Source organism: Talpa europaea, assembly GCF_964194135.1.
Source record: "Talpa europaea genome assembly, chromosome: 7".
NCBI lineage: Eukaryota > Metazoa > Chordata > Mammalia > Eulipotyphla > Talpidae > Talpa > Talpa europaea.
In genome coordinates this window covers 121,079,750-121,103,185 of record NC_140074.1, presented here as the reverse complement: position 1 = coordinate 121,103,185, position 23,436 = coordinate 121,079,750, and the positions used below count along the sequence as shown (strand labels likewise).

Sequence of the window (23,436 nt, the reverse complement as noted above, 5' to 3'; positions counted from 1 at the left end):
GAGGCCTGAGACACCCCAGGGCCTTGAGCTGGGGTGAAGGAGGTAAACAGGCTGGCCAAGGAGGAGTGACCAGAGGAGTAGAAACACTGAGACTCCTAGAAGTGAAGGCCAAGATTCCACAGCCAGTGTTTACAGAAACAGTCCTGCAGAAGTGTAATTTTTTTTAAAGATTTATTTATTTATGCATACAAGAACTGGGGTATAGGCCTCCCTGGTGGCACAGGCAGTTGAGCGCCACACTGTGAAGCCGTCCGCACTGTCTCACCCCACAGAGGTGTGGGGGGTGGGTGAGAAGATTCACCAGAGACAGAGCTGGGAACAGAACAGGCAGACTGGGTCCTCCCCTGGTGGCGCAGCAGTTGAGCACTGGGCTGTGAAGCTGCCTGCAGCCTCTGCAGTGCCGGTTCGATCCCTGGCCCCTGTCAAGAGTCCCACATGGCGCGCAGACCTCTCCTGCCACCTGTTGCTCCCCTCAGCAGTGTACTTTGTCAGTCTGCCTGTTCTGTTCCCCACTCTGGCTCTGGTGAATTCTCTCACCCTCCCGCGCTTCTGACTGTACCCAGTGCTTGTATAAATAAATAAATCTTTAAAAAAAAAGAAAAAAAAGAACAGGCAGACTGACTGAAGTACACTGCTGAGGGGAGCAGCAGGCGAGTCAGGAGAGGTCTGCTGTACCATGTGGGTTGCTCCCCGGGTGGCCAGGGGTCGAACTCGTGCTGCAGTGGCATTGGACAGCTTCATGGGTTGTGTCTTAACCCTTTGCGCCACCAGGGAGGCCCCAGAAGCGCAATTTTCTAGCGTTTCTCTATTTTATCTGGTAGCACTCTTAGCAGGGACAGTGACATGGCCTTTTGGGTCTCTCTCCCTGGACCACAGCCACCCCCTCCATGACAGGAATGCCCACTATCTCAGAAGTGCTAGTGCTATCACTGCTCCCACAAATAAGCCTCCCCTAAGGCACCTCCAGCGGGATTCCCAGGTGCCTGTGAGCACAGGTCCCAAGGCGGTGGACTGCCTGGTCTGCGCTCTGGCTAGCTGAGGGCCTTGGGCCGACTTCACTGCTCAGTTTACCTACTTGGGGACTGGGACTAACTACCTGGGGAATGGGTGACTCAGGTACAACAGGTGAAGTACTTGGGCTATAGTAATTGCTCTAAAATGCTGGCTATTTTAGTTCTAACAATGCCTTGGAGAGAGCCGATGCTCAGTAAATACTTGTTAAGTGAATAATTCTTATAGTTGAAAATTATTAAATTAAAAGAGGACTCCTACTTGCCAAAGTGGTAATTAGATTTTGTGAAAAACTAATTTTAAATCTTTAGGGTTTTAAAATTTCCACCACAATGGTAAAGGGGAGGGTACATGAGTTAAAAATCGGGCTTTTTTTAAGCCCTCCTGCCATTAGCTTCTATGGCTAGCACCTGCGGCCTTGTGCGCCTCTAGTAAGTGTGGACACCTGGGCCTAGAAGGGAGGTGATATAAGGGTGGCGTCACTCTGAGAGGAGAAATGCTGAGAAAGAAAGCTGGTCTGTCCCCTGATTCAGCATTAAAGGCCTCTAAATATTTGCTGAAGTCTCCAAAATAATCTTTCCTCTGCAAGAACTGACGATGAACCTGCCTGACCGGGGATGGTCACAAAAGCTAAAAATATGAACTTTAAAGTAATAGTAATCTCATTGTTACACTAACAGAATAATCAGCCCGTTGGTTTTCAGAGAGGGAAGAAAGTGCATAGATTGATACCAAGATGCTCAGAAATTGACAGGAAACTGAGGTTCAGTGATGTTGAGGAGTCAAGGGTCTCCTGGAAGGCTCCCCAAGGGGATGGGACACCCTTGGTCATGTGGGCCAAGTTCTGGCAGGACAGATGAACTTCATTGAGCAAGGAAGGGCCTTTTAACTCAGAATGCAGTCTTCAAGCAGAAAATACTTATTTGCCTTAGTTTATTTTTTATTATTTTTTTTATAGAGGCATGTTTTTATTTTTATTTATTTGTTTGTTTGTTTTGTTTATACATGCACTGGGTACAGTCAGAAGCGCGGGAGGGTGAGAGAATTCACCAGAGCCAGAGCGGGGAGCAGAGCAGGCAGAAGGACCGAAGTACACTGCTGAGGGGAGCAGCGGGCGGCAGGAGAGATCTGCGCGCCATGTGGGACCCTCCTCTGGTGGCCGGGGAGCAGCCGGGGATCGAACCGACGCCGCAGAGGCTGCGGGCAGCTTCGCAACCCAGCGCTCAACCGCTGCGCCACCGGGGAGGCCCTGCCTTAGTTTATTTTTAATGATTTTTAAGTTTTAAAAAAAAAATTTGTTTTTGTGTACAAGAACTGGGGTGTATGCCAGAGGTTGGTGGGGGGAGAAGATTCACCAGAGACAGAGTAGGGAGCAAACAGGTGGATTGACTGAAATACCCTGTTGAGGGGAGCAGTGGGAGGTTAGGAGAGGTCTACCAGGCCATATGAGTCAGCTCTCTGGCCAGGATCTAACTCAGGTTGTAGAGGTGACAGCGCTGAGAATTAATCCCTAGGCCACCAGGGAGGCCCTTAAGGTTCTTTTTGATTATCAAAGCAGCATGTGTTGCTGTGGTTGTATAAGAGAAAGTCCCTGCTTTTAGGAGGTTTAAAAGGAAGAGTCATGATGTTTGCAAATTTCTCTTAAATGAGCGATCAAAAAAATGAACATGTACAGATGCATAAAGAGCAAATTTGGCAAATGGATAGTTGGTAATTGAGATAAAGGATCTATAGAAGTTCAGTGTACTTTATTTTTTTATTTGGATAATTTTTGAAGCTAGAGTGTAGGAAAAGAGGTAACACGTGCTTGTTATAGATCAATTGCGAAAAAATAGAAATGTGGGAAGAAGAAAAAAATTACCCATGATTCTGCCACCTAAAGATAGTTAATGTTGACATTCTGATGTATTTCCTTTCTTAGGCCTTTAAAAAGTAATTTGATTTGTTATATAAATATATATCCCCAGAAACGCATTTAGTTTAAATTTAAATAAGAGATTTGAATATCATGTTGTTTCAATTTAGATGAGACAGGAAATCAATAATTTTAAACATTCAGAAGTTTTGGAAAGGGTCTAAGGTTGGCTGCTCTAGGGCACCGCTCAGCCTGTACCAGCCGTTTCTCTCAGGCTGACCCTGGTGCGTTTTATGCAGTGGTCAGAGCCAGGCCGGGCCCTCAGTTGTGGGGGGTACGAATCTGGCTCAGGCGTTTACTTGCTCTGTGATTTTGAGGAAGTTTCTCAGCTTTCTTCCTGTTTTCACATCTTTTAAAGGGATAATAATGGCTGCTGGGGGGAGTGAAAACGAGTTATGTTAAAAACTTTTAGAAAGTGACAGGCCCGTAAGTACTTAGTACAGTGCTCCGCCACCACCATCATCATCATCACTATTTTTAGCTCCAGGAAGCAGATGGTAAGTCTGAGTCAATGGGTTATTTTTGTTTTGTGTTGGTTTTGTTTCTGACACCAAGGAGACCAAGGTTCTCAATCAGTCACTATTCTTAGAAATCACCTACAGGTGGGGGATAATGTGAATCTCAGAGGCCTGGAACTAGCTGATTTTTCTCTTTACCAGTGCTGCCATCACCCCAAAGGCAACAAGGGCAGGGAACCCATCCTTTCTGGCTATTTCCTGCCTCCCTCCTCACCAAGTCTTCCCTGTCATTTGTCACTTGTGGCTTTAAGTTCTCTCTGAAACTCTGCCCCAGATCACATCAGAAGCCATTGCTTTCAGAACCTTGGGTATATTTTCTGTTCTGCCTGGGATGCAGGTATTTCACACCTGCAAAGATGTACCAGTGTTTTATCATTAACATAAAAGTGGTTTTTGTTTTGAAATATTGTAACGCCCTCCCCCACTGAAGATTATGGACGACTAAGAGAAGATGAAAGTGCATCTTATTGTGTGGTGTGGGAAACCTGGTCAAACATTTAAAATGTTCCATACATCACAATCTGTCTCAGGAACATCCTGGCCATGGGTAACAAGAGTTATGAAACTTCAAACCTTTGACCCAGTAATACCAGTTTTGGGAATATACCCCAAGGAAATAACCCAAAAGGGAAAAAATGTAATTTTTGCAAAGATGTTCATGTGCTGCTATTTATAAGAGTGAAGAACTGGAAAGACGCCAAATGCCAAATATGGAAATGGTTCAGCAAGTTATGGTATAGTGACATAAAGCGACATCACTGTCGCTTTTTAAATGACAGGAATGTAGCCATGCAAAGTGTGTTTTGCATAAGAAAGTTTGGAAGTGAATTCTGAGAAAAGGAAAATGTAGTTTAGAGTTGAGTTGAGATCTGCTGGAAGCCATGCTACTCATGTTGTCTGACAAAGGTCCAGGCATGGGGCAGATTCCTGAAAAGTCAGGAATCTCATAAGCTGACTCCCTCTAGATTCTCCTCATTTGTTTCTGGCTAGTTTCTACCATTGTTAAAATAGGCATTTAAAAGTAAAATTGCGGGGCCTCCCCGGTGGCGCAGCAGTTGAGTGCTGGGTTGCGAAGCTGCCCGCCGCCTCTGCGGTGCCAGTTCGATCCCCGGCTGCTCCCCCGCCACCGGAGGAGGGTCCCACATGGAGCACAGACCTCTCCTGCCACCCGCTGCTCCCCTCAGCAGTGTACTTCGGTCCTTCTGCCTGCTCTGCTCCCCGCTCTGGCTCTGGTGAATTCTCTCACCCTCCCACACTTCTGACTGTACCCAGTGCATGTATAAACAAACAAACAAATAAATAATACATGCCTCTTAAAAAAAAATATTAAAAATAAATAAATAAATAAAAGTAAAATTGCAAATGCTGTTTGATCCTTCAGGAACCCCTGACACCCAGGCTACTGCGGCTGGCTCGCGTCAGAGATCTACTTCTGTAAAGTAGAGAATTACAGTATCTACTCAAGTGCATTCCAGGGTCTGAACATTTTGAGAACAAAAGAGCTATTTAAGCACATGATGGAGAAATGGGTTATAATATAAACCAACCCACAGGATTTGTTTTGCAGCAAAAAGTCTTCTGAGTTAATGTGCCAAGACCTGAGAACTGTGGACTGGAGCATCAGAACTCTTTGCTCTAGAATCTACAGACAACAAGGGACGATGGTACTGCAGAGAAGCCATGCTGGGCATTAAGGCCTCTTTGTGATCTGTTCACAGTCCCTGACAAATCAATCTTCAGGCCTTGCTGAGAGCTCCCCAATAACCATTCGAGTGGCAGGGAACTTTTTTTGAAATGGGGAAAGAGAAGGAAATTACATTTCAGAAGTAAACTATATTGGAGATACCGAAGAAATATTTACCGAAAGTTATACTGACTTTTCAATTACTATTATACAGTCAGGTCTACAGCTAACTCCTGCTTCTTTATTTTTAAACTAGGAATGCAGAAATTCAAAATAAGAACCTGTTGAATCTGATCAAGGAACTAAGAGGGCATTAAATTAAGAAGCTTTTTTTTTTTTAAAGAAAGGTGGAAAGAAATTTGTGACAAGTTAAGAGGCAAATAGAGTGCTTTTTAAAAGAATGTATCTTGGATATGAGTTAATCTTTAACAACTAGAAGGGAACAATGCACGGTCACTGGAACCAACTTTTATTAGTTAAAGTTTACACATCATTTAAAAATCTTCTGGTGAAATCTGATCCTACCAACATCAACTGAAGGCTATTTAAAAAAAATTTATTTATTTATGCATACAAGAACTGGGGTACAGGCCAGAGGTGGGGGGGTTGTGAAAAGATTCACCAGAGACAGAGTAGGGAACAGAACAGGCAGACTGACTGAAATACACTGCTGAGGGGAGCAGTGGGCCAGACAGGAGAGGTCTGCTGCACCATGTACCATGCACCTGGCCTCTCATAGCTTCACAGTGCTCTGCTTAACCCTTTGCGCCAGCGGGGAGGCCCCCGAAGTCTCTTTGGTCTGGGATTATTCCTTTCCTTTCTCAACCTGAACTTGGGAGATAAGACACAATCAAATTAGAACTTTTTTTTTTATGAGCAACCAACAGAAATTAAAATAGATACTGTATCCACAGTATTAGACACTGAGTTTTATGGTAAAAAGACATCAAGAAAGTATCTCATTTCTTCCTCTCAAGTTTCTCTGCAGAAATCAAGTCCAGGCTCGGCAGGTCCAGTGCTATGCAGTGTCTAAACTATGTTCTTTCTTTGTTCATGGAAGAATGTGTTTTGTTTATTCCGTCCTCTCCCTGGTGATTTAACAACAATGTTAAGCACGCACAGAGCCTTTGGGGGACAATTTGTTTACCAATCTCTTATAATAGGTGGCTCCCTGCCAGACCCCACCTCAACTGTTTAAATTCTCCATTTCATCCTGTTTTTAATGATGTCCCCATCTGTGGGTACCAGTAACATACCAGCTCAGGTTTTACAGAAAGCCTGAAGCCAAGAGCATTTTTACTCATACAAAGCCAGACGCAATGTCTCCAGTTACTTTTTTTTTTTTTTGTGGGACCCTCTCCGGCAGCCGGGGATCTAACCGGGCGCTGCAGAGGCTGCGGGCAGCCTCGCAGCCCAGCACTCAGCCGCTGCGCCACCAGGGAGGCCCAATCTCCAGTAACTTTAATGAGTCAAACTCACGATGGGGAAAGGTTGTAGATTCAAGAGCATAAATCTCTCAGAACTGGAAGAGGGGTTTTTGGGCACACCTGGGTGAGCCCCTTACACGGCAGTGCACAGTTGTTGAATTGGAAAGCATTCACTGAGGAAAATTCTTTCAGGTGCTGATTCTCTTCTTAATTTCATTACCAGGTTTCTCAAACCTGACACTGTTAACATTTGGGGTGGGTTAATTCTTTGTCACGGGGCCTAGTAGGATGTTCAGCCTCTGGTTTGACTGCTAACCCCCCTAGAAACCAGTAGCATTTCCTCCAGTTATAACAACCTCAGATATCTCCAGATGTGTCACAAACACCCTCAGGTGAGAACCATCAGTTTATTAAATATTTGGTATGAAAGTAATGGTATTTGGGCAATAGCTTGAGATTCTTCTCTAGCTATGAAGAAAATGGAAACTTCCAACTTCATCTTCTCTCTGTTTCCTAGTGGTCTAAGCCTAAAATAAAACTTGAGGGAGAAGGTTCCCACTCCTGATGCTTCCTCATCACTACCAAACTCTCCTCCCACTGTTAGCAAAGAAAGGAGGAAATTATTTAAATCTTGAAAAATGTCAGGGTCAAAAGTGCCGATGGGTTCAGCCCATTGATTATTATTGTTTAGCCTGTAAGTGGGCCTGATTTGGGTGGAGAGCCGCGAATGGGCCATTTGGACTTTAGAACTGGGGTCAATCCCATTTTAGAGAGGTTGTGGAGGAGGCATTCTGGAGGGGCACCGCAGGAGATGGATAGGGTGTTGCCTATTATGGGGAGTGAAAGCCCGAGAAAGAAGGCAGAGGTTGAAGGGGGCCATTAAGGGTGGAGGTAACAGCAGGATCCAACAGGCATTCCCGTGATTCTGGTTACCTAATGAAACCCTCCTGAGTGAAGTGGACATCTCCAGTTCACCTCCAGGAGGGGGTCATGTGACCCAAAACGAAATCCCGTGGGCCCTCTCTGGTTCACCTCCAGGAGGGGGTCACCGTGACCCAAATTGAAGTCCTGTGGGCTGTCTCTGGTTTACTAGTGGAGGGAGGGGGGTCACTGTGACCCAAAAAGAAGTCCTGTGGGTGCCTTCATGGGACTGGAGGGAGAAACCAAACAGTGGCAGATAAGGGAGGAGAAGGGACAGAGAGGGACAGGGGAGCAGGAGGGAGGGGTGATAGGGTATAGGACTCAGCAATCTGGTTGGGGTCGGGCTTTGGGGATTTTACCTTAAAAGCTGGCCTGTGGTGGACGTGGTCGGGGAGATGGCAGAATGTTCCTTCGTCTGATGGCCGGAAAAGGCACATATAGAAAAGGCCGGGTGAGGAGGAGCAGGTTTGTGGTTTGCAGGAGGTCCAGTATAGGACCAGGACAATCCTTTCTCCACTCACAGGCTGTGAGGCTTTGAGGGTCGAGGGTCCCTACTCCCTGTTGGGGAGGTACTTGGTTCCCTTACTGGCTGCCATTAAGCCTTAGTGAGCTTGGAGGGTTCCTGGGTCCTAGTAAGTGAAAGGCGGGAAGCAGAGTGGGGGATGGGGGGAGAAAGGCAAGAATAGAGGCCTGGAGGATGAGGGGACTACAGGCCAGGGCCCAACTCCGTGTCCTCGTCCTGGGTTTCAGCACCAGAATATTAGAAAAGAAAGGAGGCCGAGAGTATCAGACTGACGCAGACTTTATTTGGTCTGTGAGGGACGACTCTTGGCAGCAGTAGAGAATCATGACCTGAAATTGGGAGAATTGGTCTTTAGAGGGTCAGGCTACTGCTGGAATTTTTCGGCGTGCAGGAGCCCGGCAGGGGTCTCTTCTGCCAGAGGAGGTCTGCTGGAGTTATTTACTGCCAGGGGCAGGGGTCTATATTGGAATTCTTTATTGCTGTCAGCTTATCTGGGGTTTAGCTTACCTCTGGTCCCTTGGCGCCTGGCTGTGCGGGTTTTATGAGGTGCCTGTGTGTGCTCTCATCATCCCAGCAACTTTCTAATTCTACCTCAGATTATTTTTCCTCAATTGCTTCTTGAGGATTGAGTACTATAGACATCCCCAAAGGAAATCTGTAACTAAGAGGAAATCTCAAATTCAGGTGAAAGTGTCCAAAGTGGGCAGAATCCTCTCCAGGTCTTACATTTTTCTTAAAATGGATTGAGTTCAGCCACTTCCAATTGAGGCTTTAACTCCTCAATCTGGCAGTCATTTTGTTTGGGGTCACTTGCCCTTTGGAAGTTCCTAGAAGCATATCAGGCTGTGCAGAGCTCTGTAGGTAGCAAACAAGAAAGGGCATAGTTCTGGAGATAACAATTTGGCGGTCTGCTGACTAAGCGTGAAGAGTGGAGAGCCAGATCAGAGACTGGGGCTGCTGCCTCAGCTCTTCCTGAATCAACTCTGATACCCATGAGGAGTGACGGTTCCAACTAAAGGTCCCAGAACAAAGGAGCCTCGGGAGGCTTTGGTGCAGGGTCCATGTGCAGATTTCATTGCAGCCTGTGGGGAGAGATGATGCCATTGCCATTCCATTGCAGGCATTGTTGGGAGGGAAGGCAGACAGTGGCAGTCTAAAGACATGATTAAGTAAAGAAAATTGTTTTATGGACCTTGGGCTATCAAATCAATTAAGCCAAATGACACCCATCAAAATCTCATTAGAGTTCATTACAAAGGGTGGAGCAAATAAAGGTCAGTGGCAGCATTGCCAAAGAACTGGCGACACTGGATGTAGGAGATTAGAATGACAGCTGGAGATGAAAAGGTGAAATTCTGATGACTTGCCTTGGCCAAGGGGTCCCATAACAGTTCACAATGGAGGGGAATGGACTCAATTTTCAACCCTGCTTTTTTTTGCCTCTGGAGAGAAAGAATTGAAGATAATAAAGAACTGGAATCTCTGAATGTGTGATGGAGTTGCTGAGGAGTTCTACCAGCCTTCAAACACTGGTGTGCAGTGAGCTGATCTGAGGTAATGACTGTGGAACATGAAGCAAAAGAGCACGAGGACATGGCCAAAGGAGAGTGGTAAAAATCTGCTGGCTGGAAAATTACCTCCTGCTAAAAACAAAACAAAACAAAACAAAACAAAAACAAAAACAAACAAACAAAACCCAAACTCTTAAAAACACCAAATTATTTCTTGTTATAGTTACAGTTCTGCCCTGGAATGACTTATGGAAGAAAGAAAAGTGAGCAAAACATAGTTAGGAGCAGGCTACCTTGAACAGTTTTTCTAGCTGTGACTTTAATATCGTTCACAAACTGGTTCTGCTTCAAATGGGTTGGCTCTGCAGTTTACTTATGTTTTTGGCTTCTGTCTCAACAGTTGTCTGCAGACACAGCAGCCCCAGTAAATGCAGCAGACAGCAAAGGGGAGATGGGTCTTTGGCTAAGAATTAGGGGACCTGGAAACTGTTTGCTTATGTGACTCAGAGGAGCTATTGTACATATTTGGGTGTTAATTTCTGTTTCTACGAAATGAGAAAAATGTTTGAATAGAATTAATGAGAAACTTTTTTTTTTTTTTTTTTTTTTAGAAATAAGGGTCAATTCAGAAAAAACTAAAAATATTTATAAACTTTTTTGTTTTTATTAAGGAGCAGTCACCTGGAGTGGGCTTTTTAAACTTTTACTCTGAAGTTAGATTTGGGCTCTGTTTGTCCATCACTGGAATAGACAACTGTGGTTTGTCTTCCAGATGAAATAGGTTCTTGGTTCTCTGGCGGAAGTGCGTTTTGTTTATTACCTCTTGGTGCCATTTCCCATCAATTCTTAACAACATCATCAGAAGGCAATTTGGCCAGTGTTTTCGGTTATCAAGAGGCTCTTGAAAATTCTTGAATACAAGTGATATTATTCTATTCTGTTTACACTCACTTGTCTTATAGTCATCTGTCCTGGCTCAGCAACTAGCACAGAATGAAATCAATAAATATTTACAATTTAGCAGCTAATGTGATGATTCTCAGAAAACAAAACAACAAATTTTGACAGGTTACAAACAACCTGGTTGAACCAGGCTGGAAATTCAAATGCCCAAACAAGTCTGTCCTGAATGAATAGTCATGCCTGGTGTCTTGAATTGTTAGTATCTGTCGCCTGTCTCACTGGCATCTGGGGCACGTGGCTGAAGGAGGTGGAGGACAAAGCACGGTCTCTGGAGTCAGAGTGTCTGGTTCTTAAACTGGCTCTACTATTTTGGGCTATATGCCTAACCCCTCATTGCCTGTTTATGTGTAATATGAGGGTAAAATATAGCACCCACACCACAAAGATGTTGGGAAAATTGAGTGAGTTAATTATATAAATAAATAAAATGCACAGCACTGAGTCCAGCACATAGTAAGCACTTAATACATTTCATCTGTTATTGTGTATCTGTAGCAACTGTATAATGCCCAGGGGTAGGGGTGCTGTCTAATTGCAAGGAAACTGGAGTTGGTCCCTAAGATACATCATCAAAGATGGGGGCCATGCCTAAGCCGTGTCAATTCAGACAGAACAAGACCATTTTCCTTCTTCCTTGGTGAGACCATTAGAGTCTCTGGACCTGATGACCCTCAAGAAGAAACCAAATCTTGTAGAAGGACTCAACTTTCCTTAAATACACACATCTGGAATTCCAAAGTCAATGGCGAGATCTCACTCTCAGTGGAGTGCACCTAGGATGAAGTAAATCATTCAGTAGAGAAACTGCAGGAATTTCCTTGAGCATGCCTTGCTGCTGGGATTTGACCTGTTTGGACTTCCTTTAACCATAACCCAAAGCCAGCTAGACTCCAGAGTCTGCTGAGTCTTGTTCTGCTGCTAAAACTTAACATGCCCTGATTGCTTAGTTTGGTAATGACTCTGCTCTTGCAATTTGATCCCATTGATCAACTCATGCTAATCTGAGGTGTGGTAACTAATGTTCAATCTACACAACCTTGGATCTTTCCAGCTCTGTGCTGATGCTGTGCCTATGTTGATGTGCTCAGCTCTACCTGTGTCCACCTCATAAGTCTCCTGAGTCCTGAGCCTGTGGAGATGCCTGGCTGAACCAAAGGGAAAACATAGATAAACAGAAACTAAACATAGATATAGAGAAAACAAATTGTTTAGAGAAAGAACTAGAAATTGAGTTGAGCCAGAATTATAACCTTCAGATGACATTGCCTCTAAAATACAGTAATCAACAAGAATTAGCTCTTAAATAAAATGTTGTTTTAATAAAATACTGCATACATATATTTTTCTTTTTAAAGATCTTATAACCACAATGGTTGATGTGAATGATAATATATGATGTACTATATAATCAGTAGCAAAAACAAGGCATCTCAAATAAATAGACATTAACACTTTTTTAAAGGCTATATTCTGCAAATTAGCTGGGATTGGAGAATAGGCAAGGAGGAGTTGGCTTTTCCTCTAAGAATGTGTTCTTGGTTGGCCTGGGATAGAGAAAGGAGTCATATTTACCCTCCAGGAGTCAAATGTAATATTGGAGTGACCTTCTGGAGGAGGAATCCTTGCATCTCCTTGCCTTCTCCTTGCCATTTTACTCAAGATTTCAGAGTTTCAGTGAACATAAAAAAGTGCCACCAGAGTCATCTGTAGGCATCTGAGGGTCCAGCAGGGTGAGTGTAGCCAGTGGAAAGTTCTGGAGAAGGCAGAGCTGGGCTAAGGAGGAAGATCCAACGTGGTGGAAGAGAAGTTTACCATGGCTGAATGTTTTGACCTAGTACAATGTCTAGGTCACCACAGTCATCTGGAAATCCTTATAAACACAAAGACCATGGATGTATAATAGAAAAATACAAGAAATAGAATTGCTCCACTAACTACCTATTAATTATACTTTAAGTTGGTCCTCCACTATCGATTGTCTCTTACCTAAAGATTTGAATAAACATTTTACAAATAACATTTAGATGTTATTTGACATGTAATATGCCTGAGAGGCAAAATACTAAAAAATCCTCCTTAGTGTATCCTTCCTTCCCTAACAAATCCACTGCTGCTTTCTCCTTTTCTGGGTAAGGATGAGCACGAATAGAAAATTCTCAGTTGGGATCTCCAGCCCAGGATTGTGAGCTAGTCTTACCTGCAAGTCTTGCTTTTGCATATCTGACAAAAGAACCAGTAAGTCTTCAGGGGAAAATCCAGAAAGACAACTACTAGCAGATAGGATTTTCTCAAATAGCCTCCTTAGCTTTCAAAAAAGTCACCTGTTACAATTAGAATTGCAAAGGTTGGAGAGGGTCACCTGAGCTGACTCTAGCACCTCTGGCTTCAAAATGGGTTGGCAGAAGACCTAGCCACCCTCAATCCTTGGCATGATCATTGATTTTAAATATGGAGACTCCACATCCCTTACAAAGACTTCTTGTCCGATTGGCCCATGACCTGGGCAAGACAGTAGGGGATAAGACTGACAGATGCCAGGGGCACTGCAGCACTCTTGCAGAAGGACAGGACATAGAAGACAAGCTCGACTTTGGATGGGGGTTTCAAAGAATCAAAGAGGTGCAGGAAGACGAGGGAGGTTACGATGCAGCTGAGGCGGAACGGAAACCACTTGCTCAGCTTGCCTTTGCAGCTCTCCTTGTACATGCCGGAGTTGAGAGCCAGCCCCAGGCCAAACAGTGTCCCCAGGTTCTTGAGAAGGCTGGCAAAGGGCGTGGTGTCAATGTGTACCCACTCTGGCCGCTCACACCACTTCTTAGCTTTCTCTAGAGTCCACAGGAGGTCGACACCCAGGCCCTTGAGCAGCAGGTAGAATCCAATGGCAAAACTGAACAGGAAGAACGTAATGAAGAAGTATTTCTTGAGGCTGGCATTGTAGATGCTCTGGATGTGGCGGAAAGTTTCAGCAACAGCAATACCTGAAAGAAAGAAAGAAAGTCTGTGAGAAATAGCAAGAGTTGGACTCTCATCCAGAGGTTGTTTGGAGCAAGGGGTGAGATGCCATCTGCACTGCTGCTGTGGATTGCCAGATAGACATTGTGGAACGACAGGTGCCAGGTTAGAGGTTTGTTCCCATACATGACTCCAGCCTGCCCTGCGCTACCGACGCAGATGGAAGCATCAAATCATGAGCAAGTTTCCTGAGGGGGAATCCTCCTATCTCTACTTGAACACCCATGGCGGGGAGAACTCACTTCCACTTAGGCAGCCTATTTCATCTTTGACTGGATTTGATTATCAAAAAAATATTCTTTCTTGTCCTGACCTGGAATGTGTCCCTCACTAAGGCCATCTGTTGGTCTCAGTTCTTTCTGCAAGATTTAGTCAGTTGTAAAGCTTGAGCCTCTGCAACAGGTTGGAGGACAGTTACATTCTCTGACCTCAACATTGCTAAGCCTTTCATGTAACATGATACCCAGGCTCTTCTTCAAACCTGGAGCCTGGGACTAAATGCTGTGTTACTTCTGTGGTTGCCATGAAACCATTATCTCCCTTGTTTTCAACAATGGTTCTTTGCTCCTGTGTTGTTATTTCAGATCTTCAGGGGGAAATTCCACACTTTCCCTAAGGTTTTCTATTCCAGTACCTCCCACAAAGTCAAGAAATTCTTCTTACACTTAATCTAAATCTTCCCTGGCCCTTATTAACTGGATCTAAGAAAACACAAATATTCAAACCTTTGAACCTATAAAAAAGACCAGCTGTGGAAATCTTTTAGGTTTTCAAGTGAATACTTAAAGAGCTTTCTGAGGATAATGTGTCCATTAGTTAAATTTGGTAGATTCCCTTAAACTAAGCAAGGGGCCACTTCCAAGAAAGAAAGAAAGAATGCAAAAAGCTTGGAAATTTCAAGCTAGTTCAGTTGAATAAATCAAGCTAGTGTATTGCCACCTCTCTGGAACACTTTTAGTTGTGTAGATCTGAGCTTTCCTATAGAAATTAATCATCAGATTGCTTACCGATTATACATACAACATGGTTGGGATACAGGAGTTTTGTCCTGATGAGGGAGGCATGGGATGGGCAGGGAGGAAGGGAGGAAGCCGTAGCGCCCCTACCTGACAGGACTCCAGCAATAACCTGATGGGGAAAATGAGCAGCAAGATAGATTCGCGACAGACAGACGTTCAGCTGCACGGCCCAGAATCCCAACCACAAAACGATGTTCAAGCACCTGCAATGGAAGAGGCAGCCGTAACAGAACCAGGATACAGATCCTTCAGCAAAGAAAACAGCCCCGGCTTGAAGTCTGGAGTTTGGCAAACTTTGGTGCCATTGATGGAATTTTTGTAAACTGAACTTCTCAAAGATGCCTGTGGCCAATGGGCAAACTTTGACTATGTGGGTTTTAGCTTCCCTGTTTTATGGGAGTTTGATAATTAAGGATTTGCACAGTGACTGCAAGCCAGAACTCCCTGTGGTAGGAATAGTTTTTCCACTTATTTTAACCTGGATGGGGAGACTCCAGGGTTGGTACAGAAATGGGTTTTTATTTAAATGCTGCATGTCCTCACTATCTGGTCTTGAGAGGCCCCCTCCTTGTTTCACTATCTGTAAAACTAGGGGTTGCAGGCCTCCCTGGTGGTGCAAGGTATTAAGTCTCAGCACTATGATGCTATAAGCAGCAATTTCTATCCCTGGCCAGGGAGCTGACCCACATGGCACAGCGGACCTCTCCTGACTCTCCCGCTGCTCCCCTCAGCAGTGTATTTCAGTCAATCTTCCTGTTCTGCTCCCCACACTGTCTCTGGTGAATCCTCTCACCCCTCACACCTTTGGCCTATACCCCAGATCTTGTATGCATAAATAATTAAGGTACATCTTTAAAAAATAAAAACTAGGAGTTGCTCTCAGGAACGTTCTGTAACACTAATGTCCAACCTCAACAGACACACCTCAATACTTATCAGTACCAACCCGAGGTTGATACCCAAGGGATGGGCCAGGGGAAAGTGAGGGAGAGAAGTGCTGTATGAACTGCAGGGAGAGCCTCCTCTACCACCCCCATCCCAGTGGTAGGTTCTTACCGAAATTTGTAGGTTGGCTTTTTCTTTCCCCGAAAGATAGAGAGGGTAGATGTCACCATCACGTAATATACACCTGCAGCGCCCATGGCATGGCCAGAGGGACTCCCTAAAAGCAGGGAAGAATGAATAAATGGACTAAAGGTGAGAGGTTTCCACTGGGGAAGCCGCTCAGGGCCATCATCTACCCGTGCATCTGTCCATCCATCCATCCATCCATCCATCCATCCATCCATCCATCCGCCCATCTACTTGTCCAGCAATCCATTCACCATTGCATCCATTCATTTATCCATTTAGTCATTTATTTAACAAATATGTATTGAGTTTTTATCACAGGCCCAGCACTGTGGTAAGCTTTGAGAATACAGTGGCAAGCAAAACCACTGTACAGTTTTTTTCCTTATAGTTATGTACAGTCTAGAGACTGTGTAAAGAATCTGCATACTGGGTGTTTAACTGCAAACCAACCTGTCCTCCATTACCTCTTCAGGGATAGTGTCCCTGCGGTAGGGACGTGGCACTGAGACCTGAGGGGAGTGAAGTGGTTGGATAGTGCGCCTTCCCATGGAAAGCTAAGTCTATCATTTGCTTGGATAATATCTATCTGGCTGTAACCAGTTAATACAAACAAGTGTGGGATTGGGCTGTCAGCTGAGGAGACACATCTACTGGGCCTGTCTCTCGGAAGACAGTCAGGGACTCAGGTGTGTACCACTTTCCTCCCCTGGACACAGGGCCATGGTGAGCCTTTTGCCCATGAGGGTGACCTTGCCTCTCTGCTCTAGAGATTTAGACAGATTTCTAAAGTAGCAGCCACATGCTATTCAGGAAGGCCTTGCTGAAGTGCTGCCAAGTTGAAGCCCATGACGAGAACTCAAAGGAATAACTTTCCTCCCACCCCCATAAAGGCAACATCATCCACCGTGACTGTTAACAGGCGTCCACTGTGCTCATGGCCCACCTAGGGGCCTGGCCTCCACAGGGTGGGCCTCTCACCGGGTCCAGTCTCACAGGTGACCGGGAATTGCTTGATCAGTGGCGCTGAGGTGTTGCTGTAGTAGTCAGTGTCCAGGACCCACCAGTATGGGCGCTGTCCAAAAAGAATCCTGTGGAAAAGCAGAACCCATGTCTGGAGTCACTGATGGCCTTGAGGCCACACCTTAAAGAGAGACTAGCTTGAGGAGACCCCATGTGATCCTACATAGAAACCGGTACATCTGGCAGCCTTCAAGAAGGGCAATGGTGGCTGCAAGAGGCATGGAGGGAGACTTTTATAATACATCTTTTATATAAGTTGATTTTTGAGGGCCTCCCTGGTGGTGCAAAGGGTTAAATCTCAGCTCTATGAAGCTATCTGCAGTCACTGCAGCACGAGTTTGAGTTCGGATCCCCAGCCAGGAAGCTGACCCACATGGCACAGCAGACCTCTTCTGTCTCACCCGCTGCTCCCCTCAGCAGTGTATTTCAGTAGATCTGCCTGTTCTGTTCCCCACTCTGTCTCTGGTGAATCTTCTCCCCCTCCACCACACCCCCCCCACCCCCGCCACCTCTGGCCAGCTCATTTTCTAGATGAGGAAATAGAGGCCAACGTATTTTAAACATATGTATAAACATTACATAAAGTAATGTTTTAGAGTCAGCTGGTATTGGCTAATGATTGTAAAATATTCAGGATTTTTACAATTGGATGCATCCATCAGTAGCTTGAAAGTGAGCATGATGGTAATATATACACAGTAAAGATTAGAAAGTGACAAAATTATGACTCTCTCCCCCACCCCCCTTCCAAAAGACCAAAAGAGTAAGTTAATCAGCAGTAGCTATCACGTAGCACATAGCTCATAAGATGCTTGCCTCTGAAACCAGCCTGCCTGGGCTTAAGTCCTGCCTCTGTTGGTCTCCTGTGTTGGTCTCCTCTGTAATATGGTGGTAAATACCCTACATGGCCTGTTACATACTAAATGTTAACGATCATAACTGTTAAGGTCCTGAAAGGGAACTGCTAAGAAAAAGAAATCTTTCCCTGTTAAAGAGTCATAGACCTGGAAATGTAAAGTAAATAATAAGTTTGCTTCCTTAATAAGCGTATCTAAACAAAGTCTGGCAGCCTGCTAGGCTGATTGATCTCCCAGGCCATCCTGGAAGATCTGTATCCTTCCCCTTTTCCTGTGTCAAGAATTTGTATGCTAACTAACCAGCTTTATCAATGTAAAGTGCTTGTGTATAAAAGAAACTCTTTGTGTCTAGACCAGTGCTCAGACCTTATGGGACTACCCAGCTCTGAGACCTCATGCATGAGTAATAAAGTTTTCCTGACCTCACCATTCCTAAAGTACTGCTTGTTCTTCCCCTGCCTGGGTAAAAGGCTAGAATTTAGTTCTGCAACAGTCCCAGAGAGAACCTACATTTATAGATTAGGAAGCAGGAACTCAGAGTTGCTATGACTTGCAACTGGACAGGACATGCAGTTGGTGGATGGCAGATTGTCTGGAGCCCAGCTCTCTGGATAACTTCTGGTAATCCCAAGAGCAGATTTTGAAATGATCTACATGTTTCCTTTTTTCTTTCTTCCTTTATACTCTACCTCCACCTTCATTACTTTGCTTCAAAATAATGAAACTGTGCCTTGGTGCTTTTCGCCTGTAATTCAGACTTTCCAGTGAATCCATCAGTCTTCCATCCACACGAAATAATCTTTTCTCACTGTCAGGATTACTTTTTTTCCTGTCTTTCCTCTTTATGTAGATGATCCAAAGTCAGGAGGGGAGTCACCTGTAGCTTCCCGAATAGCTCGGAGGAGGCAACTTTCCAAAGGACAGACAATTCCAGAGAGAATGCCAGCCTTTTTGCTTGCCAGTCTCCTCTCCATTCAGCGTTTACTTACCACTTAAAGACGAGATTGAGCCAGTCACCAATCACAGCTACCCAGAGCAGTTTGATGCCCACAGCTTCTCGAAGATGGAACCAGATAGGGAAGAGAACATAGAAGGCATTCCTGAGGTCTGCAATCACCGACACCAAGATGAACCAATCCTGGGAGTTCTTGTAATTCACCTGGAGGTACTGCGTTGATCGGATCCCAAAGTCATGGAGAGCATTCATTCCTTCCTCCATCCTCACTCACCTGGTCCCTCAGAGGCTTTTAGCTGAGCCCTTGCAGTTATTCACACTTGGTGGCGATTGCTCTGCTATCAGCCTGCACCGTGCCCTGGTTTTATACGCCCTGTATCCAGTCTGCATGTCAACCCAGCCCTGATCTTTGGACTCAAAAACCACTTTTGTCTAAAATCTATTGATCAAAGGTGCATCTCCAGTAAGTTGATGCAAACGTGTTCAGAGTGATTTACGTAAAATAGAAAACCAGGCACACAAAAACAGCCTGATCGGCCATGTACTGGGCAGAGGCAATTATTAACCTTGGCATGCCACTCCACAGTACAAGGGGCTGCCCTCCTGGCTCTGAAACCTGTGAGGAGACACCAGCTAGAGTCAAAATCCACCATGGTTCCTACAAAGATGCTTCATTTCCTAAGTCTGCAACAGCCCTTATTTGAGGTCAAAGAAAAGTCTTGGTGCTTTAGCTGTTCAAGTTTGAAGCTGTGAATTTTTTAAAATTTCATAAGTTCTATTGTGCTGAGAGCTGTCACCTTGCTGGTCCTTTTTTCATTGCATTAGGGTCTAGGAAATGCCTCTCATTTGGGAGATCAAATCCTCTTCCCATTATTGGCTCTGTATCTCTCTTTTTTAAAGATTTATTTTTATTTATTTACGCATACAAGAACAGGGGTGTAGGCTAGAGGTGCAGGGGGTGAGAGAATTAACCAGAGACAGAGTAGGGAGCAGAATAGGCGGATCCACTGAAATACACTGCTGAGGGGAACAGCGGGCGAGACAGGAAAGGTCGGCTGTGCCATGTGGGTCACCTCCCTGGCAAGGGATCAAACTCGTGCTGCAGTGGCTGGCGATAGCTTGATAGCACTGAGACTTTAACCCGACACCCCCAGCGAGGCCCCTGGTTCTGTATCTCTTAAGGCCAGAAAATAATCCTCTTTGAATGCACCCGATGAATTCGTTTAATGGCCTTCAAGTTAAGACTCTGGAGGTTTGAACATGAAAGTTCAAGCAATAGAATAAATAGATACACATGCAAAACAATATGCAAAATAAGTGTGTGAGCAAAGCTCACCTAGCTGGGTCACCTAGGACTCATGAAAGGAAAAAGGGCTGAGTCAGATGATGAATTAGTACATTTTCCAAGATTAGAGTCCATGGGAATGAAGTTTGTAAAAACCTATTGAATTTCATCAGGAAGTCTACAGTGCCCTGCATGGGGTTGGTCAGGACCGGGAAGACACTCAGAGCTCATGATTCTGTAGCAAAGGTTGACAGCATTCCACACTGGAAATGTTAGGGGGAAAAGGATGTCCCAAAGCTATTTCTATATAAGCTTTGTGGACTCCACCCCCACCCCAGGTCAAAGCCAAAGACACTGGGAACTCCAAATCCCATCACCACCAAAGGGAAGGTGGCTGGGACCTGAGGGTGGGGTTAAGCAGCTAGGTGGATAGAAAAGGCAGACACGTGGGCTTTGGGGGGACCCCATTTTTGGGCTCTCCACCAGCTCGCAGCATTCGGCCAGCTCTGAGAGTGACTTTGGGTTTCCAGGTCGTCGGATCGGGTAGGACACATTAAAAACTTTATTTGCCTATTTTCTCCCTGAGTTGTACATTTTCCTTATTTCCTTTCCTCTTGTAAATAAACCTTTTATTAACCTTTTCCGTGTGTGTCTGTAGTAGAGTATTCATAAGTCCCTTTAAAGCGCGCGGGTGAGGACCCACAGCCAGGAACCCGTTCAATATCGGGGTTGCTCTATAACAGAAATGATTAAAACATCACCCAGGAGATGTGATGCGGAGTCTCATTCCCACCCACACTGGGTCCCAAGGACTCAAGTAGGCTCCGGCTGCCCTGTCCTGCCTGGAGAGAAGGTTGTGGTGGTGATGGCCCCGCCTGGGCTGGACATGAAGCTTGTCCTGGAAGTGCTGGGGGAAGAGCGTTGTGCACTGTCAGGTGGGGGTAGAGGGCCCCACAGGAGAGGCCCCTTCCCTCTCCCCAGATAAGCCTTCCTCGAAAGTATTGGGTAACTCTCGTGATGACCCCGGGGCTGGAGTTTCTATGGTCTGAGGTGAGTCGAGGGCAAATAGAGCAGGTCCTCTGACAAAACAACCAAAGGCCACTGTCTGGCTCTCCGTGGGGCTTCCTGAGCCACAGCCTGAGTCAGGCAGGGCTCATCATGTGCTTGACATATGGGGATCTTGTGAGGCGCCCTAACTGCTGGAGGAGCCTCGGCTAGATAAGGGAATCATGATGGAGCTGATGTCCCATCTGGACGTGAGGGCAGTGGGGAGTCCTCCAGCAGGCTGCCTGCCAGGCAAGGGGACCCTCTTGGTTGGAGCAACGGTGTAAGGTATCCTGAGATGTCTTGCTCAGCCTTTCACCTCCCAGCCCCTTCCTGCTTCCTCCAGCACATTCTCATCATGTGCAGAAAGAGGTGAGGCTCCAAAGGACTTGAGGCCTGCTGGCAAGCTGACTGAGGAGAGGGACGGAGGGCTTCTCAAGTTCTCAAAGAATATTGTAGACAAAGCATTTGAATTCCTGGAGGTTTTGGTGAGAATTCACTCATTTAAAAACCTATCTCTGGAGAGGGGATGCCATCATCCCCATCTAACTCCCATTCTCTTCCAACTCAAGAAGAGTTCCAGTTAATTCAACAAACACTTCCCAGCAAAACACCATTCCTAGCTCTGAGGAATTAGCAGCTCAGTCCTCGTTCTCTCTGGGGGACGCCCTAGTGGGGCAGAGAGGCCAGACATCTATGAAACTGTAATCCTTCGATCAACACTGAATTCAGCGCGCTAGGTACATGGCGGCAGAGATGACTCAAGATCTATAAAAGCTCTCTGGGGAAATGACCGCTTGAGTCTGGGAAGCAATGAAGATGGAAAATTACAAGGCCCCTCTCTGACACATCCACTAGCTGGCCACTCCTCAGGCACTTTCTCCACAAACAGAAAGTCAGAGGCTTGGGGATCTTGGTTTGGGAACAACATAAAGGAAAGGGGCCAGAAAATACAGTCTGGTCTGCCATTAAGTGAGTACAGCTGGTTCCAGTGTTCTGGCACCTTCTTTTGGAGAAGCAGGGTTGACTCATTCACTCAAATAAGTTTATTTGCCAGTGTGAAAGCAAAGGGAAGGAAACATAATTTACCACACTGTTTATCCAAAAATAGCAAAAAGAAATTCTGACCTCACCTGCCATCCAGTCCTCTCTGTGGCTGGGGGCCTGTTGAGAGAGGAGCTGCCTTTGCTTTGCTCCGTGTTATCACTAGAATGGGTCTCGTCTGCACCTTGTAGCAGGATTCAAATCCCAGCTTCACCAAGGTTTTGTCTGAGCAATTGGATAGATTTTGCCCAAGAGTTTATAGCTCAAGTTGCAAGATGTACAGTTGTTGTTGTTTTTTTTTAATAGAGGCATGTTTTATTTATTTATTCATTTATTTGTTTGTTTGTTTTTGTTTATACATGCACTGAGTACAGTCAGAAGCGCGGGAGGGTGAGAGAATTCACCAGAGCCAGAGCAGGGAGCAGAGCAGGCAGAAGGACCGAAGTACACCGTTGAGGGGAGCAGCGGGCGGCAGGAGAGGTCTGCGCGCCATGTGGGACCCTCCTCCGGAGGCCGGGGAGCAGCCAGGGATCGAACCGGCGCCACAGAGGCCGCGGGCAGCTTCGCAACCCAGTGCTCAACCGCTGCGCCACCGGGGAGGCCCCAGTTGTTGTTTTTTAATTCATTATTTCTTTGTGGGCATTTTTTCCCCCTCTGATCCATGGGGACATGTTTAGGGACAGACAGAAGAAACTGGCTGTATAACTGCTGCCCCTTTTTAAGCGTGTCATTTGGTTTTTGGTGAGTGTGTGTGTGTGTGTGTGTGTTTTTTAACAAAAGCATGTTGGGAAAAACAGGTGGAAGGAGAGGTGGATTAATCATTGTCAGCTGGCGAAAATGGCTGACTTATCTCCGGTGTGCGCGGCATGGTGAGAAAGTTCAGCTTGCAGGACCTTGAACTGTGTATCTGTTGATCAGGTCGGGGGAGCATGGTGCCTGTCTCAGGAGGGGCTGGACACTTTGTCCACGGAAAAGTACCCAAGAGCGTTTGCTTCATTGTAAACAGCTAGGAACTCTCCACTCACTATCTTCCTCCTGCCCTCCACCCCCAGAGTCTGCCTTCCTCTGAAATCAAAGCAACCATCAGGAGCCTTTATGGGAAGAACAAACTCCCCATCCACTCTCTCTCCTCCCTCTTCCTTACCCTTCCCGCCCCCTAAGCTGTTGTTCCCTCTAGAGAAAATCCTGCTTATACCAATGGTCAAACATTTCTGTCCTGACCAGAAGGTGGACACTTCTCCCATCCTCAGTCACCTCTCTGGTGGTACCGAGGCACCCTAGCAGTTAGGAAACCATTCTGCTGTCAAATTTGATCCTCCCTGCCAGGAGTTCAACGTCAGTGATGGTGCCCTGCAGCGGACAGAGGGCAAGGGACGCGAGCCTCCAAAATAGTGGCCGGGACTCTTCGGAATAAATTCATTTTGCAAATCATTTAAGTCTGTCCCCCAGAGGCAAAGAGGAACTGTCTGGAAGTCTCGAACTAAGGGTCCAACACTAACCTGCCCTCTTTCCTTGCTTTTTTAGCTGAATTGGGACTAACTAAAGAAAGAAGGTAGGGAAACTAAGTCATCAATTGCTTGGCCAAAGCTTAGCCTGGTGGGATGAGGAGTGAGGAGGGGCTTGGGGGGCAGGAGGTGGGGGCAGAAGGAAACT

The 23,436-nt window shown here is 45.7% G+C and overlaps 1 protein-coding gene across 1 annotated transcript; it reads right to left on the bottom strand.

The window, feature by feature from the left end:
- Positions 1-12,939: 12,939 nt before the first annotated feature.
- G6PC1 (glucose-6-phosphatase catalytic subunit 1) lies at positions 12,940-18,674 on the bottom strand (the record flags this gene model as incomplete). Its single annotated transcript, XM_084236502.1, has 5 exons — positions 12,940-13,451; positions 14,592-14,707; positions 15,561-15,666; positions 16,557-16,666; positions 18,445-18,674. 5 exons carry the CDS (start codon positions 18,672-18,674, stop codon positions 12,940-12,942), a joined length of 1,074 nt encoding a protein of 357 aa, XP_084092628.1.
- Between the last annotated feature and the right edge of the window lie 4,762 nt (positions 18,675-23,436).